Source organism: Biomphalaria glabrata, chromosome 4, assembly GCF_947242115.1.
Source record: "Biomphalaria glabrata chromosome 4, xgBioGlab47.1, whole genome shotgun sequence".
Classification (NCBI taxonomy): domain Eukaryota; kingdom Metazoa; phylum Mollusca; class Gastropoda; family Planorbidae; genus Biomphalaria; species Biomphalaria glabrata.
In genome coordinates this window covers 32,060,898-32,079,932 of record NC_074714.1, presented here as the reverse complement: position 1 = coordinate 32,079,932, position 19,035 = coordinate 32,060,898, and the positions used below count along the sequence as shown (strand labels likewise).

Genomic DNA, 19,035 nt, shown 5'->3' with positions numbered 1-19,035 from the left:
CACACATAGATCACCCAATAGAATCAATAGATGTGAAAATGAATAAACAGTTGTTACCCCTGAAGCAGTAAATCTTTTTTTTTCTAGATTTCATAAAACGAAGAAAACATTTTCGAGTTATTTACCTTTATCTGAAATCGAGGCCAGATCTATTCACTCTTGTAATGTTACTATCTAGATCTAAATGTAGATCTAGTGTTGATATTTTTAAAGCTACACTCTACCAACTCTACTACTCTAGATCTAGATTTAATCTAGTCTTAGAATGCCTATATAGATCTAGCTCCTGATGGATCTACATACAGTTTGATAGATGTACATAAGCCTTCCAGATCTAGATATATATATAATAATTATATAAATATATTAATATAATAATGAATAATGATTGCAATTATACGAATACGGTAAAACTTCCCATCGAATACCCATGATTATCATGATAGATACTTATACTCTAGATACTAGTTACTACTTACTAAAATTACTAGGCATAGCCTGCCTAACTATAGGCTATAGGATAGGCCATAGGATAGGCGAGCCATATTAATTATTAATATCGGTATTTACATCATATTGATCATATTGGAATATTGGCATTTGTCATCAATGTCATCATTTTAGGCATTTCAATATTTAATTTGTTATTCTTTAATTCTTATTCAACTTAAAATTATAATAACTTATTGTTTTTAGAATCGTTATTAGTCTATTAAGTCTATATTATTAATATTATCATCATAGATCTATTATATAGATTTAGAGTTTAGAGTCTAGATCTAGAATCTACAATACTATAATCAGTATGAGTAACAATCGACTCAATCGTCCTGATTCTGTTCACTGTAACTTTATCACTGTAACTGTTAATAGTTATTAATGCTAAATAGTGACTAAGTGTTAATAATTAATTTAATTAACTCTACCTCTGTTACAGTGCTAGTAACTGTAACATTCTATGAATAATGAATGATAATCTGTTAATCATGATTATCTATTAATCTATAGACTATAAATCTACAATTAGTACAATCTATACACTCTATTTATATTATCTATAGTATAGTTATAGACTATTATAGAGTCTAGATTTAGATCTCCGTCAATGGCGTCATATGTAGAATAGAATATGTTTAGGCAGTCTAGTGACAGTCTAGTCTTATTCTAGATCTAGAATCTAGATCAGTAGAGTAGATTATTATTATCATTATGATAGTGATTATGTTAGCTAATATATCATTAAATAATTATGATTATTATCTTGACATTTCAAGTCTCAAGACAAAATATATAGATCTAGACTCTTATTATGTATAATATTTTAATATATATTATTAAGAAAAAATAATCCAGATCTAGATCTAATCAATTCTAATCATTTACTGCAGAGTCTTAACTAGAGTCTATAGTCTCTACTGTCTTAACTCTCAACTCTGTATACTATAGATCTATATAGATTTAATTATAATTCTAGTCTAGATCTAGTGTACCACTAGTGACTAGTACCAGGCTTAGGGCTGGTTTATGTTAATGATTTTGGTAGATTTATTTCATCAGTTAGGATCTGTAGATCTAGTAATCTAGTAAAAATCTAGTTGAGTTTATTATAGTTTATTTTAGAGATGGGAATCGAACCCAACTTTTAAAGTTCGGGTTCGGTTCGGTTCGGTCAGATTTAAGTTCGAGTTCGGTTCGGTTCGATGACGAGTATAGTTCGGGTTCGGTTCGGTTCGGTCAGGTCTAAAGTTCGTGTTCGGCTCGGTTCGATGTTAAGAAATTATGTAATAGCAAAATTAAGTTATAAGGCTTAATACAATTTATCAGATAAAACACTTTAAGTTTAATTTTTACATAAAACAAATACTTTGCAACATATAATAGGCCTATGGGCAATACTTTTTCCAAAATAATGTTGCCTACATACATTTTAAGCATTGTAAAAATTTCTTAATGGAGATAGAATTGAAGATGCAGCAGGTTTTTGCTCAAGTCGGCAAGTGGTTTAATTCTGGGCATGACTCGGCGCTAAGCGTATTCTAACCTTTTTCTCTTAGTAAGAAGAGATCTTTTAAAAGGCTAATATCGATGTGCTTTCTTTCAGAACGCACTATTCATCATGATAAAAAAACAAATATTCTTCGTGTAAAGACGTTTATCGAGGATTTTTTTTTCACACATAAGTCGTCACTATAATAAATTGCAATATACGGAAGAAATTTGACTATTCTGAGACAAAAAATGCAGAAGAATCTCAATAGCGGAGATGTTTTAAAATGTTTTCTTCAAAACGTTGTGACCCATATTGTGCATACGCGCCTCGCAAAAAGCAGTCTACAGTTGACAAGGTCTTATTAGAAGATAAAAGGACATCACCTACTTAATATATTTTAATTTTTAAACATGTAATCATACTAATTTTCAGATAAGTTAAACTGAAAATAAAACTTTTTTTCGACGCCCCCTCTCCTTGTTAGTTGGTCGTTGGTTTGTCGCTTACAAACAGCTAGTACAATTGAACCAATAAAGACGTTTTATATTTTTACCGGTAAGGATAGTATAGAGGGACTTCTTATGGTCCGTCAGTTACGCTGGACAGGGCACATATCCCGTATGGGAGACGAACGTATGCCAAAGACAGTCTTATTTCTTTTTTTGTGAGCTAAAAGGTGGCCGCCATAACAGAGGTGCCCCGCGGAAACGCTTCAAAGACCAGCTTAGGCGTCAACTTTGCTTAGCTGACATAGAAGAGAGCACCTGGCTGCATGCGGCCTCAGAAAGAGTCAGTTGGAGTTCATTCCCGAAGGCCGCGGGATACACATTTGAGACCAAAAGAAAATCCGCTGCCGAGGACAAACGCAGACGCGAAAAGAAAAACTAAATGGACCACCTGCGGACAGTGGTTATGCTTGCCCTGGATGTGGCAAAATATGTAGGTCACATCTGGGACTGCGCAGCCATGGGAAAAACTGCATTCCTCACTAATCTTCGGACTCGAAGACAAGCCTTATAATAACATATAAACTTAATAAACTTTAAAATAAATTTCTTATGTGAACAACTCAATATAGCCTAACTGTTATTACCATATTCACATATTTAACTTTTGATAGAGATGTAAAATTAATGAAATATACTGATATTTAAACGAAATCTAGGTCTCAAGATTGTCTGCCGTTTCACATTTGCATTACGCTAATTTCATCATAATCAATGCATAAACACAAATCAGTCGCTTAACCTCTTCTTATCGCCACCAGACACCACACACACACTCTATGACACCCCTTTTTGTCAGGAAGTTGCGTCTCCCCATCCCCCAATTCAAGGTACTCGCCATCCCCACCCACGGGGGAGGACCCAAAGTTTGAGAAACGCTGCATTAAAAATACTGATGATCAATAATGCAAAACAAAATAATAGTAAAAATATTCAGGGGCGTTGCTAGGAATTTTTCATCATTTGGGAGCCCGGGAGGGGCTGGACCTCTTTGGGGGCCCCTGCATTTTGCGTAATATTGAATATTGTAAAAAAAAAAACTCATTTCGGGCCCCCCTAAAGTGGGGACCCGGGGAGATTTTCCATTCCCCCCCCCCCCCCCCCCCCCGCTCCTCCCTCACCCTTGCTACGCCACTGATAATAATCCAATATGGAATACTTCACAATTTTGTAAAAATAAATCACTTAATAGAAGATAATTAAAATTTATTTTAAACTAGAACACAAATGAACTTAATTGTAGATTTATATCTACACTCTCTAATTGGCCCAAACTATTCTACTCTCAACTAAAAGCCATCTCTAATAAAAGTGACAATATTTTAATGTTGACTTTGTACTTACTAGGAACTAGAGTCTAGATCTAGATCTAATTAGAGGGCGCCTATTCAACTCAAAATCAATATTGCAAACAGCCCGCGAAAATTCAAGGCCAGGAGGGAGTCGGCACATACGGAAAAACCCATGGGAATCTTAGCGCGCCGCTTTTTTTTTCTTTTTAATGTTTTCAAAATACCCCCCCCCCCCTTTCCCAAGTTTTCAAAGTATAATGGAATCATTAGAATTTAATAAAATATTTAAGTAATTTTTTTTTATTTTTTTTTAAACCAAAAATTAAAAAAAAAAGGATGTACAAATTGCAAAATTAGTTCGGTTAAGATAAGGAGGGTTCGTTCGGTTCGGTTCGTTCCAAGCAGTTTCAAAGTTCGGGTTCGGTTCGGTCATAAGTGAGGTTCGAGTTCGGTTCGTTCGGTTCGGGTTCGGTTCGTTTCCCATCTCTAGTTTATGTCTGGTGAGAAAAATTCAAAAAATTTTGCAGCAGCTCCTGTAGATATCAAGATTGACAAGTGGGGCCTAACACAGACGCACAGACTCAGTAACACCTCAGTCTTCAGGCTCAGTCAGTTTGAAGTTGACTTGGTGTAGGCGTAAGTAATATTGACTTAACTTTAGACTTAGAATTAGAAGACTTAGAATCTAAATCATATATAATTAATATTGAATAATACACATAAATAGATCTACTAGTTCAGATGATCTAGATCTAATTTTCTAATAAAAATCTAATATTAGTTATTAGATCTAGATCTAATTAATAATAGATTCTAGCTATACATTTTTAGATCTAGATAGCTAAATCTTGTAGCTCTAGTCTATAATAGATCTATGATCTACTAACACTGAGTAAATCTAAAGTACTTTATTATACTAGGGTATTATATATACTCATCTGGAATGTCTAGATTATAGATCTAAATCTAGTCTATTATAGACTGGATTGACTATCACTAATTCATACTAATTGACTAATTTTAGCCTGGCTAGCTCTAGATCTATCATCTAGATATAGATAGAATTTAAATCATCAGAATTACAATACAAATACTGTCAAAGTCAGAACACTAGATTCTAGATAGATAAACATATTTTTGTGGAACACTAGATTCTAGATAGATAAACATATTTTTGTGGAACAGACTATTTTATTTCTTTCTTTCACAGACCCTATTAATTTTTTTTCTAACTATCTAGAGTTCTACATCATGGCTGGGTTTTATAATCTTGATCACAAGGAAGTTATACGCATTAAAGTAAAAGTAAGTTTATAGTCTTATTTTAAATTTCATTCACCTCATGAAATCCATATATATATAGATTCTTAACTTGATTGCATTATTTATTTAAAAATTTAAGTTGATAGTCCTATATATTACCATGTTTTTAAAAATTATGTTTTGCTACATTATGGCCAAAGCCTAAAAACTCAGCCAAGGTGCAGATCAGGCAGATCAGAGGCTGGCGAACAGCAATGTCATCATCACTCCTTTGAGTTCCTCATGGAACATAGGGTCTCGACAAAAACACGCCACTCTCCACGGTCTCTTGCTAGCTTTTGGATGGTGTCCCAGCTCTTCCCGGTCTTCTCTGCTTCTTCAAGTACACTGCGTCGCCATGTTCAATGTAAATTGACTGAAATTGTGTTGTTGGGGGGGGGGGGGGGGGGGAGAAGACTTAATAGTATGTTTCACTAGTTCTGTATAGCTTAATTTTTAACTATTTTTCTGTCTCTAAAGTTACATATTTTTTAGAAGATACACTTTTCTTCCTTTTTTGAATTGGTATAAATAAGATACTAGATTTACAATGATTTGTTGCACACTTATTTCAAACTATTGCATCTCATGCACATAGCTTTAGACTCCTGTCAGTGATCTGGAAGCATTTGTAATAGCTATATCTTTGCTATTAGAAAAAAAAATATCTACTAGATGTCAATGACCTCAAGATAATGAAGTGATTACTTTCTGATTATGAGTATAACATTTGTTGACTTTGTACTTTTGTTGGTTTTTTGTTCAGCATTTCTTTTTTTTACCATTTCATATTTTTAAAATTATGCAGAAATTATTTTTTTTTATAACTAACACTCTCATACAGGCATGTTCCCTTTTTTTTTTAAATTTAGGATAGACAAACTCGAGTATTTTTTCCCCCATTCTTATTTTTCTAATAACTAACAACTAAAACTAAACTAGTAAGTAAGTAACATACATAAGTGTTTCTTTGGTAATGAACTAAAATTTGGAGTTTCTTAATGAAAGTGACCAATACTGACCAAAAATTAAAGTATTTTTTTTTTGTTTGTTATAGAAATGTGACGGAAGAATGAAGCCAGAATATAAGAAATTTTCTATCGACCCACAGATAACTTCTTTTGAAATGCTTCAGGGCATCTTAGCCAGAGCTTTCGAAATTAACAGGTACAATTTTATTGTCCAAAAACTTGTTGTTACATTTAAGTTATTATTGGGATAGTTCATTTTTCAGTGAAATAAATTATACTTTTTGATCTAAGAATTGATCTAGAAATATTTAGATTCTGCATAGTGTAAAAACTATGTTCAGCTCCTTTGAACTTTTTATGGGCTTATTTTTTAGCTCTTGTTCACTAGTGACACATTTAATTACTTGAAATAACTGCATAAGCTTTGTTTTAAAATAGTTTTTGTATGAAAAGCGGTTTGCATAATTAATTTTAAAAGCAAAAAGGTTTGCTTCCAGAAGGCATAGCCATTGCATTTAATGCAGCTAATTATGTTGAAAGTAAATTTTCAATAGTCCTTTTTGTTTTTGAGATGTAAATGCAATGACAGACCACACAAACCTATTTTTTGTTCTCTATTGGTGGGCACTATCTGTTATAATGTCCAGCATTCATACTTCTTTCTTAAGTTCATGTAAAGGTTCAAAAAGTTGCTCTAATTATTTCCCCAGTGATTTTACTATTTGTTACCTGGCCATAGATTCAGAGGGCCAGGCTGTTTATCTGTCAATGTTATCAGACTGGGACATGGATGCAGCTTTCCAGTGTGCAGCAGATCCATGTTTAAAACTTAAAGTTGACCTGAGACCATTTGAAGAAGGTCAGTACTTGTAGTCTTGTATGTGGACAAATTGTTTTTATTTTGATGTTATAATGTTGAACTCTAGTTTGGCTTTTGTTTGTCAAAGTATCTCTACATTAATGTAGAATGGGGATACAATTTGTCAATTGATGAATAGTAATTTATTTGGTTAAGAAACAAAAAATTCGGGGGGGGGGGGGGGGGGGGACTTTTCAAACTGTACCCCAGTGGCTACAAAGTCTCGCAGATACTCAATTCCAGTTAGAAAGTTTATAGAGAAGAAAATTCAACAACTGATAGAGGATGAGATTATTGAACCATCTAAGTCTCCCTGGCGTGCACAAGTCATAGTCATTAACAAATGACAGACATAAGAAAAGAATGGTTATAGCCTACAGTCAAACCATCAACCGGTTCACTCTACTAGACGTCTACCCTATGCCCAGAATTGATGAACTAGCAGAAAAGATTTCCCAGTACTCTATATATAGCACTTTAGATCTGAAAATTGCATACCATCAGATTCCCATAAAAGAAGAGGAAACCGCCGTTCACAGCCTTCGAAGCATTTGGGAAACTATCAATTCCGTTGGATTCCGTTTGGGGTTACGAATGGAGTCGCTTGTTTTCAGCTTACGATTGACAAAATCATCAAAGACAAATGACTCACTAATGCTTTTGCTTATGTGAACAATGTGACCATCTGCGGTGTGGACTCTGAATCATACGACCGAAACCTACAATGCTTTCTTGATAGTGCTCAAAAGTATGGAATCACTTTTAATGAAACAAAAAGTGAAATTAGCACTACTAAAGTGAGACTGTTCCAAAGGACAACCTAAGCCGGATCCTGAGAGATTTTGCGCTCAAAGGGAGTTACCTGTACCAGTGAACATGTGTAAACAGAAACGAGTAGAGGGTCTTCTGGCTTACTACTCACAGTGGATACCTAACTTCTCAACAAAAATAAGCCCTTTTAAGACTGAAGAAGTCAAAAGAACTTTTGAAAGTTTGAAAAATGAGCTTGAAAAAGCTGCCGTAAATGCTATTGATACGAATCGCCCTTTAACCGTTGAGACGGATGCTTCTGATATGGCCATTGCGGCTACCCTCAACCAAGGTGCCCGACCCATTGCTTTCTTCTCTTGCTCATTAACAAAAACTGAAAGAAAACATTCTTCCGTTGAGAAAGAAGCATATGCCATTGTTGAGTCGTTGAGAAAATGGAAACATTTCTTAGTTGGTAAAGCGTTCACACTTGTTACGGATCAGCGATCTGTCTCTTTCATGTATAACAGGTCAAACAAGAGAAAAATTAAAAATGAAAAAATCCAGAGGGGAAACTAGAACTCTTGTGTTTTTCCACTATGACGTTATCTATCGCCCTGGCAAGCAGAACACTGTAGCTGATACATTTACCAGAAACTATCTATCTGCCATCACTCGCAATGACCTTAAATTGCGGCATACTAGTCTTTGTCATCCGGGTGTTACTCGACTATTGGACTATGTAAGGGCTAAAAATCTTCCATTTTCCTGTGATGACGTCAGAATTGTGATAGAGCAATGTCAAACTTGTGCAGAGCTGAAGCCCTGTTTTTTTCTACAACCGACCGGAGAGCTGATTAAAGTGACTCAACCTTTTGAGAGAATTAGTATGGATTTCAAGGGACCTCTCCCTTCTGTTTCAAGAAATAAATATCTACTTACCATTATAGATGAATTCTCTAGATTCCCATTTGCATGTCCCGATATGTCTTCCTCTACGGTTGTTAAATGTCTCAATGAACTATTTGCCGTATTTTGATTTCCAGGTACGTCCACACTGACAGGGGAACTTCATTTATGTCTACAGAGGTGCAGCATTTCCTCCACGAGAGAGGAATCGCAACTAGTAGAACGACCCCTTACTGTCCGAGAGGAAACGGACAAATAGAGAGACTAAACAGGACTTTATGGAAAGCCATCACTTTGGCTTTACATTCTAAGGAACTGGACAGCTAAATGGGAACTAGTACAAAATGATGCTCTGCAGTCCATCCGGTCATTACTATGCACTGCATTTAACAGAACACCAGATGAACAATTTCTTGGGTTCAACCAAAGAAGTTTTTCCAGGACCTCTCTGCCAACATGGTTGACCAGTCCAGGTCCTGTCCTGCTGAAGAAGAATGTTAGATCATCTAAATATGATCCCATAACAGAATAAGTTGATTTAGTAACATGCAACCCTCAGTACGCTATTATCCGAACACCAAACTGTGTAGAGGAAATAGTCTCATGGTGAATGTTAGTTCCTAGGGAGGAACAAAAAGTTATAGAAAAGGAGAATCAGAGTGGAACAGAGCTTGATACTGACTTCCCTGTCCAAAGGTCGCGTCCCAGGAATCAACCTACTGATTCTACGATGGCTGAAGAAACCACCATCACCACCGAAGCCATAGCCAGACCGTCGGAAGCTCAAGCAGATGAAACTACACATAGATACAATCTTAGAGTAAGGAGAAGTAGGCCCAATTACAACTTGTAAAAGCTCATCAGCTTACTAGAACTCTTAAGTTGACATTCGGTTTGTCAATACTAGTCTCCAAAATGACATTTGTTTATTTTACTATCTTCGTTTTTCTTTGTTACTTGACTTTAATACGATATTTGATTTATCATGTTATATTTTAATAAGCTATTTGATCTATCATGTTTTGTTTGTTACAGCATGTCATGCTATTCTACATTGTTTGTTTACTTGAACCTCTATTACTGTTCTACGTTTATTTCTTTCTTTCATTGTCAATAATACTAGTAAGCACAATTTAAATTAGGGGTGAATGTTATGAAAATTATATACTGTATCAGTTGTCGTTCTTATGTTTACATGTGCTTGTAACTCATCCATAAGAATGTGTTCACGAAATGTTTGTTGTGTAGTCATTCAGTGTATTAAAACCATATTTAAACGGACATGGTTTTCGACTCTTATCATTATGTTCATATCACATACTTAGATTTTTAAATAACATTTTAGATTCAAAATCGTATTTCAGTTTTAAAAAAATTCTGTAAAATTTATATTTGAACTTTTGGTTCTTAAGTACTTTCAAATTGTCCCAGCAGAATTGGAAGATTGGGATGTCATAGCTCCTGCAGAGATCCCACAACATAGAATAACAAGTTTGCTGGATAAAGGTTCTATCTTAGGAACTATAACTGGCACCATCACACATAATCTTGGGAAGACAGTCAACACAATGCAAAGAGCTATAGGTAAGAAAAAGTAATTGATCTTTATTACTTTAAAACTTCAAGAACAAAATTGTTTCTCAACTTGATCAAATTGCTTGAAAAAAAGAAATGGACAACATAGTAGTGATGAAAGAATTTGTAAAACAGAAAACTAAGATAGTGAATTGATACTCTGTATGATAAGATGGGAATTTCTGTTGGTGAACAGACATTTGAACAAGAATTATTAGAAGTACAATTCTGCTATTTAACATTTGTTTGCCAGAAGATAAAGGTACTAGGCTTTAGTTATTGATACATAGAAATGTTATTGCCTAAAAAAATTTATTTGTTAAAAATTTCTTAGATGTACATAACATACTGCAAAACACACTATAGTACCTTTTCTTTTTTTGCATTGAATTCATTATCTAGGTATTACAGCAGTTACTATGTAACTGACAACTGGGTACATAGAGTTAAAGTTTCTCTCTCACTGACAACTGGGTACATAGAGTTAAAGTTTCTCTTTCACTGACAACTGGGTACATAAAGTTAAAGTTTCTCTCTCACTGACAACTGGGTACATAGAGTTAAAGTTTCTCTCTCACTGATTACCTAAGTAACCTATATGTACACTTGGTAAAATGTTACTCTTAGAAACATTCACTTTCATAAAGTCTCTTGTCCCTATTATCACTTTTTTAAATCTACTTATCATTTTTACACTTTTTGTGGCATAAAACAAACATTGATAGCTTTATAACTATATATATATATATATAAATTATATATATTATATATATATACAATGAGATAATTGGGCAAGGAATAGTATTAAACACTAGATTCCATAAGTAATTTTCAAATTAACAAAGACCTCTGTTAGAAATATTTTTAGGGCTATAACAAAAATGATTTAATGGATAGTCCATTCATTTTCCTTCCAAATATGTATACTGGTTGTTTTGTTCATGTTTTTTAGAATTATTTTTTTTTTTTTTGTAAATTGGTCATCCTTTCAATTCAAAGACAAAGTTCAGAAGTTAAAGTATTTCAAAATTGCCATAGAATAATTAAAATATAAAGAAATCAATAATATCATTTAGATGCTTCAGTTCACTTATAAAACTTCTTAAATTTCAATAAATTTAGATCAAGGTCTCTAGTCTAGATCTAGACTCATTGAATTCATTGATACATCACCCTCTTCATCACTAGATCTAGATCTAACATGAAGAATATTCTTAGTGTCACTAGATATAGATCTAATTCTATTATTTAAAAATTAAAAATGTTAGAAACTTTATGTATTGTAAAATCTCATGGACCTGGGCTAGCATCAGACATTGCTTTAAAATAATCTCTTAGCTGATGAATAACCAGCTTTTAAACACACAGAAAAAGAAAGAAGAAAAAAGCGCTATTTTTGGTGCTGATAGTAAAAAAAAAAAAAGAATGTTTAATAGCTTTGGAGTTAAAAATGGCTTCTTAAAAACATAGATTGGAATAGAAAATCAGCTATCCAAAGTCGGCTGATTATATAGGCTGGGACACCACAAAAACAAAATGGCGGCCGATATAATCGACCAACAAAGCTTCGAATTTGAACCCTTCCACTTAATGTCCTTTTTTCCCACAAGTTATACCCTTTAATGCTTCAGTGATTTTTTTGGTATATGGAAATATAAGGGAACATTGTCATTCTTTAAGCAATTTGTATGAAGGCCCTACATGTATTTGAAAATTTAATGAACATCGCCTCTTGAACTAGAACAATCTAAATTAAAAACATGTATAGAAAATTTCTGAAATTAAAATTTTCTGATTATTTTTATGACTTTTCACGTGTATTGGAAATCTGCAATATTTTTATGAAACCTTTTTACAAAACTCTTTTCTTCTTAGGTTTAAAGCATGCGGATGAAGTTATAAAGCCTTTAAAGCCTCCAATGTCTGACATGGAGTTTAAAAACTACCTTGACAGTGAAGGGCATATGATCCGACCAAATGAATTTCGATTGTCTGTATATCAAGGTGGTATAGAACCATCTCTCCGTCGGGTGGCTTGGAGGCACTTGCTCAATATTTTCCCAGTCAATATGTCCGGCCAACATCGATTTGACTATATGAAACGTAAAGAGGAAGAGTACAGGCGTTTGAGAGAGGAGTGGCGGGAACGGTTCAAGAATAACACAGCCACAGAGGAAGTGAAGTATGTGGCTAGTATGGTGAAGAAAGATGTATTGAGGACAGATAGGTGCCATGGTTTCTATGCCGGGAGTGATGAGAATGAGAATACTCTGTCCCTATTTCACATCTTAGTCACATATGCTTTGACACATCCTGATGTTTCCTACTGTCAAGGCATGAGTGATTTGGCATCTCCTCTTCTTGTCACTCAGAAGGATGAAGGCCAGGCTTACATATGTTTTTGTGCTCTTATGAACAGATTAAGAAGTAATTTCACAGTGGAAGGGAATGCCATCATGACAAAGTTTAAGCATTTGTCAGAGCTCTTGGCCATGTATGATCCTGTTCTGCATTCATATCTTTTGCAAAAAAATGCAGGAGATTTGTTTTTTTGTTATCGCTGGTTTCTCTTGGAACTGAAAAGAGAGTTTCCATTCACTGATGCTCTATATGTTTTAGAAGTCATGTGGGCCACATTGCCTCCATTTCCGCCACCAGTTGAGCTGGAGCTGGTAGATTCTGATTATTCTTGCAAGCTTTTCTCTAGTTCTCCCTGTTCTCCAACTTTCACCATTCAGCAAGCCATGTATGCCAAGCTTTTGGCTATGAGAAGAGTTGGTGCCCTTCATTTGGCCACACAAGCTCCCCTTACCATCAAACAGAAACCAGCAGGTGGACTCAGTTCTGACAACCAAGTGCTACTTCACCCTACACTTGTCTCTTCCTATGATGCCTCACCTGTAGATACAGATGATCATGGCTCAGACTTCCCCCAGGTGGATAACCCCATGACAAGGTCCATGCAAATGAAGTCTAACAGCATTGATCAGATTCTTCAGGAGGATGGGTCTTTGTATGGCAAAGAGGACAGTACCATCAGGAATGCTGACAACAGTTCTGGTGATAGTAGTTCAAGTGATTCAAGTCAACTGGAAGAAGGTGCTGGGGAGGAAGAATTGAACAGAGTAGACAGTGGACACAGCAGCTGTATCAGCTTACCAGTAGAAGAGTGTAAAAGCTTTACTTTCACTAATATACTGCTGGAGGAAGAAAACCATGAGCGCAGCTGGAGTGTCAACTCTGTGGTTTCTGATTTTTCAGATCCACCAACTCAGTTTGAGCTCTCTCTAGACTCCAATGCTAATAATTCCACTGACAACATTGAGCTTCACACTATACACAGCTATGACTCTAGCAAAAGTAATGAACCCCACATCTTGGAGAAAGTTACAAGGGATGTAGGTAATGGCAAACAAGGAGAGACAACTGAATCCAACTCAGGAATCTTTCAGAGCATGAAACGTTTGCTTTCTTCTCCCAAAAAAAAACCTACAGATGTGTCCCCTCAAGCATCACCTAGAATGTCAGGTGGCCCTTTACATAAACAAGGATCAGCTCCTATACTCAGCCCAGATCATGAAATGGGACTAAAGCTAGCGAAAAACTATTCAGATGGAAACATTGCAGATTGTAAGGATGCATCTGAATCAATCGAGGGTATTGCAACTAATGGAGGTGGAGCTGCTAGTTCAGTTCGAGATCCATCTAAGCTTCCACCACCTCAAGAATTTGGAGAGGGAAATCCTTTTCTGATGTTTCTTTGTTTAACTCTTCTGGTTCAGCATCGGGACAAAATAATACAGCAAGGAATGTTTTACGAAGACATTGCCATGCATTTTGACAAACTTGTCCGCAGGCATGATGCCTCCAGAGCATTACACAATGCCCGACAATTGTACACAGAGTATCTGCGGGCACAACAATCTAATATGGAAAAAGATAAAGATGTTGAAGATTTAGGATTTAGCTGTTAAATTTTGTGTATCTATCTGACATTTGTAGATCAGTATCCAAAATGACGGGTTCAGTGGTTTTAATTTATTTGCCAAAGTGTAACCATGTTTTATTATTTATTACATTTACTACTTTGTATGGAGAGCAACATTTTTTTTCTCTCCCTCATTCTAGATGAGCTTTAACTCATCATTAATGAGCCTGTCCAATATGTAAGAAATGGTCTTGAAAATGATAAAGATATTTGCAATATGTTTTTAGTTTATTTAACAGCCATTTTTTTTTAAAGCTAGTGAACATTTATATTGAGATAAGTCATAAAGGAAAATAGGACTACTTGTCAATTATTGCATGGAGCTCAAATTATTCCACTTTTTTATATATACAGGCTCAGCTAATAACATTCTAAATTTAAAAAAAAATTGTTTTCACCTTCAGGTGATAAAACTGACAAATATAGTGTCGTGACACATTAGGTTTTCAGATATAGCTGTTAAGACAGATAAGACTAATCCAAGCATCTCTGGTGTGTTCTTGTATTCTGCTCAGAATCAGTTTTTTTAATGTGAAGTATTCCTGACTACATATTGTTTCAAGTTAGGATCCTCTTGTTAGCTTGCAAACTCTTCATTGGTGGGCAGACAGGGATCTTGGAAACAGCTTTAATAGATTTTCCTAGAAATTTGACAAGATTATGTATATCTTTGAAAAAACATTACTAGCTAATTGGCCACACAGGAAAACTTTGACTTAGAATGGACTTTCAGGATCATTTTGCATACTGTCTTATGTAGAATTCAGTCTAGATTACTGTCTTTTAATGCTTCCAAGTCTGAATCTATATCACCAACCTAGAATTTTTTATTCTGAGTAGATTTATACAAGGGCATAACCAGGATTTTTTTTTCGGGGTGGGGTGGGGGGGCTGGTTAATAAATGTTCCTTTTTTTAAAATCTATCATTCATTAGCTTTTAAGAGCAAAGTAATTGCTGTTATCTAAAGTCATCAGCTTCATAAAAGAGGAATTTCCTAAAAAAAAATGTGATCTTTTTGTTTTAAAAACATGTCCTTCTGTATAATAAATGATGAGTAAAACTTTTGGACAAAAACACAGGACAAGAAATGTTGCAGTTGTCTCACTTCTTCCCAATGGTAATGATGTTTTATAACTGTTTTGTATTTTCCATGTAGACTTACTGTAATATTAGTTCTAGTTCCTTCAGGTTTGTTTTATTTGGTCCACAATACTCATGATTCTCATTTGCTCAGTGATAAATTCATGTCCAATTTTTTAATGTGAATAGAGTTTTTTTATAATAATCTCAAAATTAAATATGAAAGTCCAAAATGCAACTTTTGTTCAATTCTCTTTTAAAATGATTGAAATAAACAAAAATTAAAGGCCAGTACTATATCTATCTCTACTATGTATATGTATGTATACTAATAGCACACTAGCATATACTTCAGTAAGAATTGTTTTGAGAAAGTATTTGCTTTGATTGCAATTGTGAAAAGTGTTACATTTCAAAATATTTATTTAATAATGTTTTAAGCAATTTACCTTAGTGACCCTCTGCTTCAAAAGATTGTCCAAATGTTTTTTGTTTTCTTAGGGGAATTTTACTACTTTTTTACTTACATGAGGAGACCGGATGGAGGACTCGCACCAACAGAGAAATATACCAGCTATATAAAGACCCCTCCATAGAAACGGAAAATGAAAAGGAACAGATTACGTTGGGCAGGTCACCTCAAAAGAATGTCAGAGAACAGAGGAGCAAAGATTGTTCACCAGAAAAAAACAAAAATCAGGCATCTCAAAGGCAGACCACGAGTACAATGGCTGATATGCAGAGGCAGCTCTACAACAACTAAGAGTCTTGGCATGGAGACATAAAGCGCAGGAGAGATCAGAATGAAAAGATGTGTTAAGAGTAGGCCAGACCCTCCATGGGCTGTTGTGACATTGGGATGGGTGAAGAATATGAGCTATTGGTTTGGTCAAAAAAGCTTTCAGGTATTTTTTTTTTATTACATCAAACTGTTAACACTTGTTTTTTAAAGATGAGAGTAGCATTTAGAAACAATTTGAGAAGTTAAAAAATGTAAACAGAATAAAAAAACAAATATGCTTCAGTTCTGTTCATTTCAGTCATTCAATCATTCTATAAAAAAGTCTATCCAAAAAAAAAGCTCTGTATCATAGGACTTTATTTATTTATTGTAGCTTTGATTTGTCATCAAATTTTTTTTTGTATCATCCTACTTTCTTTGTACATCTAATAGCAGGTCTGGAGAAGTAGATGTTATGTTCAGTCTACTTTTCAAAATGTAGGGCTGTCTATGTGGTATACATTTTAGATTGTTGACAGGACTGTCTTGGGTTCATACCCTGCATAATGTTTTTTTGTACAAAATCTACTGCTTTGAAAGAAATAGTTATTTTATTCAGAAGCACTCTTGTCTTGTTTGTATCTGGTTGAAAGTACAACCCATTCTCTAAGCCACTTCTATAAATGTCTTATTTTACTAATTAGATTAGGGTAACAAGCATAAGGTTTAATTCCCCCTCCCAATATTTGTGTACGTAGATAAAAATAACAAGCTCTTTAAAAAATTAAAAGATATGGAAATAACCACTTTGTTAATATTTGTATTCACATTGAATAACTGTTTAGGGAAATAGAGTTGCCATATATTATGTTCATTACATTTTCTGTGTGTATACATTGACTTGTTATTTTACTGTTTGCTCTGCAATCTCCCAAACATATTGTCTAGTCATTATCTAATGTTTTCTTGTAGCTTTAGATTGAATGAATTGAGATGTCACTTGACCTAGCTCTGTTACTCTATGCATTGAAAGTGGTTTCATTGTCTACAAATGCTAGAACTTATTGATGCTATGGACCTAACTTTTTGTGTATTTTGCTTGTTAAAAAGTATTGGTATATCTGTGCAACATTCCTGGTGTGGTCTCAAACATCATTAGCATTCCTTGCAACTGGTCACAAGAATAAGCTGGGCTTAGGTTAAGTACAAACACATTGTGAGTTTCAGAATCAGTTCTTTGCTGACACTAAAGGGAGTCTAATACATTGAGATTGTTGAACTAATCATGTGTGACAAGGAATTAGAACATTTTGTTTTGTTGGATCTTTCCTTCATTTTGTACAAAATTGTTTGATCTTCATAACAGTTCTTTGGGAAATTATTTCTACAGACTTTCAACCAATTGAAACCTAATGTAACAGTTTTCTTCTTAAATGGAAGAGTATTTTGTTGACCATTATTATGACTTTCTTACCAATTTGTTACCCTATCATTGTTGCTTTTTTAATTCTCTAAAAAAATAATGACGTTTTCAAAATGTCTAGAATTATTAAATGTATATTGAATGTGCAATGTTACTTTAGGTGTCTAGAATGATTAGTTTCAATATTTTAACTTATAATGTTTTACAGCGGATTGGCTTAGGATACCCATTATTTATTTAATTTATTTATTGCTAATATTTTACAGCGATCCACATCTGTAAATTTTATTTAAAAAAAATACATCATTTTTTAAATATCATTTTTTAAATCTTAGTTCTAATCTGGGTTAGCAGCTTTCAATATTTATTTATTCATGAGATGAAATATTTCTATTTTAATGTTTCACTGATTTTACCACTCCTATCTGCTATGACTAGAAACAGTACTTTAAACTACTTAGCTTGTTAAAGAAACGTCTTTATGTTACATTACTATCAACTTTTAATTTAATGCTTAAAATTGTTTAGTGTAACGTAATATTGGACAGTGATGCTCCCCCACACACACACACAAAATTAGTTAGTAGTTAGCATTTCATGCTACTCAACAGTCATCTACAACGCACTATTCCACTATTCTTACAATTTAAAAAAAATGCAGAAGATGGCATAAACGTGAGGGACATTCAAGGCACATATGTAGTGGTTGTGATCGCCTTAAGATCATCTTGGTTTAAGCAAATTATCATTTTGGGGGCCTGTTGCAGCCATATAATCATAATAAATTAAGAAAGAGTGGTAGAATCATGTTGGCAGAGATGTATTGAAACATTTTCGAAAGAATGTCTTGGGTTGATTTAGTTCACAGCGCTCACTAAAATGGTATACAACTTCCTATATAGAAGAGAATACATGTGTTTGAATTTTTTAATCATTAATAGTGTCTTTTTTTTAAACTCAGTATTCAAATAGGGATTTATAACTACAAGGCAAATGCAAAAATATTTTAGGTCCTTGGAAAACAAGTATAGTGCCTCACAGAATGAAAAAAAAAAGTTTCTGTATTAGGGCAATAGAATTTGCTATGACAGATTTTTGTGTCTGCACTAATCATAGTAAACAAAAATATAGAGTTGAAACAACTGGAATGACAATTCTGTGACAATTTTATAAAGAAGTCTGGATAATATACAAGTTTTTGTTTTTTAAGTGCTTAATTTGCATCTCCCTATTGTATTAGACAATCTAGCTGACAAGAGTAGAGCAGCTAATTATGAATCCACCTTGGTATGAGTTTTATTTATAACCATTGAATGACATGAAAATGTAAGATTACTGTTGTTATTGCTGGGCTAACCAACATTCTAATTATTGGAATGGGAATGTTCAGCTTATGGCTATAGTCTTATTTTGTAACAGTATATATATATATATATGGTCCCTAATATCATTCCAGGTGCTTTCTGTGGCTATGAGATCATCAAATCATCAGGAGAATAACAAATTTATCATGGTATTAGCCCCCCCACCTTTTTTTTTCCATTCATATCTATGTATTAGCCACAAGCTGTGTTTATTTATGTGCAATTTGCTGTATAAAGTTGAGTTGAAAAGGTGTATGTATAATAAAAAATGTTATTCCCTACAACCCTCAGTTTGTTATTTAG

The 19,035-nt window shown here is 34.1% G+C and overlaps 1 protein-coding gene across 6 annotated transcripts; it reads left to right on the top strand.

The window, feature by feature from the left end:
* The first annotated feature begins 121 nt into the window (after window positions 1-121).
* Window positions 122-19,016, top strand: LOC106058953 (TBC1 domain family member 25-like). Of its 6 annotated transcripts, none has more exons than XM_056025825.1 (7): window positions 122-161; window positions 4,316-4,424; window positions 5,029-5,093; window positions 6,148-6,257; window positions 6,772-6,920; window positions 10,014-10,163; window positions 12,030-19,016. In XM_056025825.1, exons 3-7 carry the CDS (start codon window positions 5,040-5,042, stop codon window positions 14,126-14,128), a joined length of 2,562 nt encoding a protein of 853 aa, XP_055881800.1. In that variant the 5' UTR covers window positions 122-161; window positions 4,316-4,424; window positions 5,029-5,039; the 3' UTR covers window positions 14,129-19,016. The 6 variants fall into 6 exon arrangements, with proteins under 6 accessions (XP_055881800.1, XP_055881798.1, XP_055881796.1 ...); XM_056025823.1 differs by lacking the exon at window positions 122-161 and adding an exon at window positions 170-315 and having other exon boundaries at window positions 4,319-4,424; XM_056025821.1 differs by lacking the exon at window positions 122-161 and adding an exon at window positions 170-315.
* Window positions 19,017-19,035: the final 19 nt, after the last annotated feature.

Bases quoted from the DNA above. Each gene is read 5' to 3' on its own strand.
- LOC106058953 (XM_056025825.1), top strand. From the start codon at position 5,040: ATGGCTGGGTTTTATAATCTTGATCACAAGGAAGTTATACGCATTAAA. The intron at 6,921-10,013 runs GTCAGTACTTGT...TTGTCCCAGCAG, and splicing joins CCTGAGACCATTTGAAGAAG to AATTGGAAGATTGGGATGTC. The intron at 10,164-12,029 runs GTAAGAAAAAGT...TTTTCTTCTTAG, and splicing joins CACAATGCAAAGAGCTATAG to GTTTAAAGCATGCGGATGAA.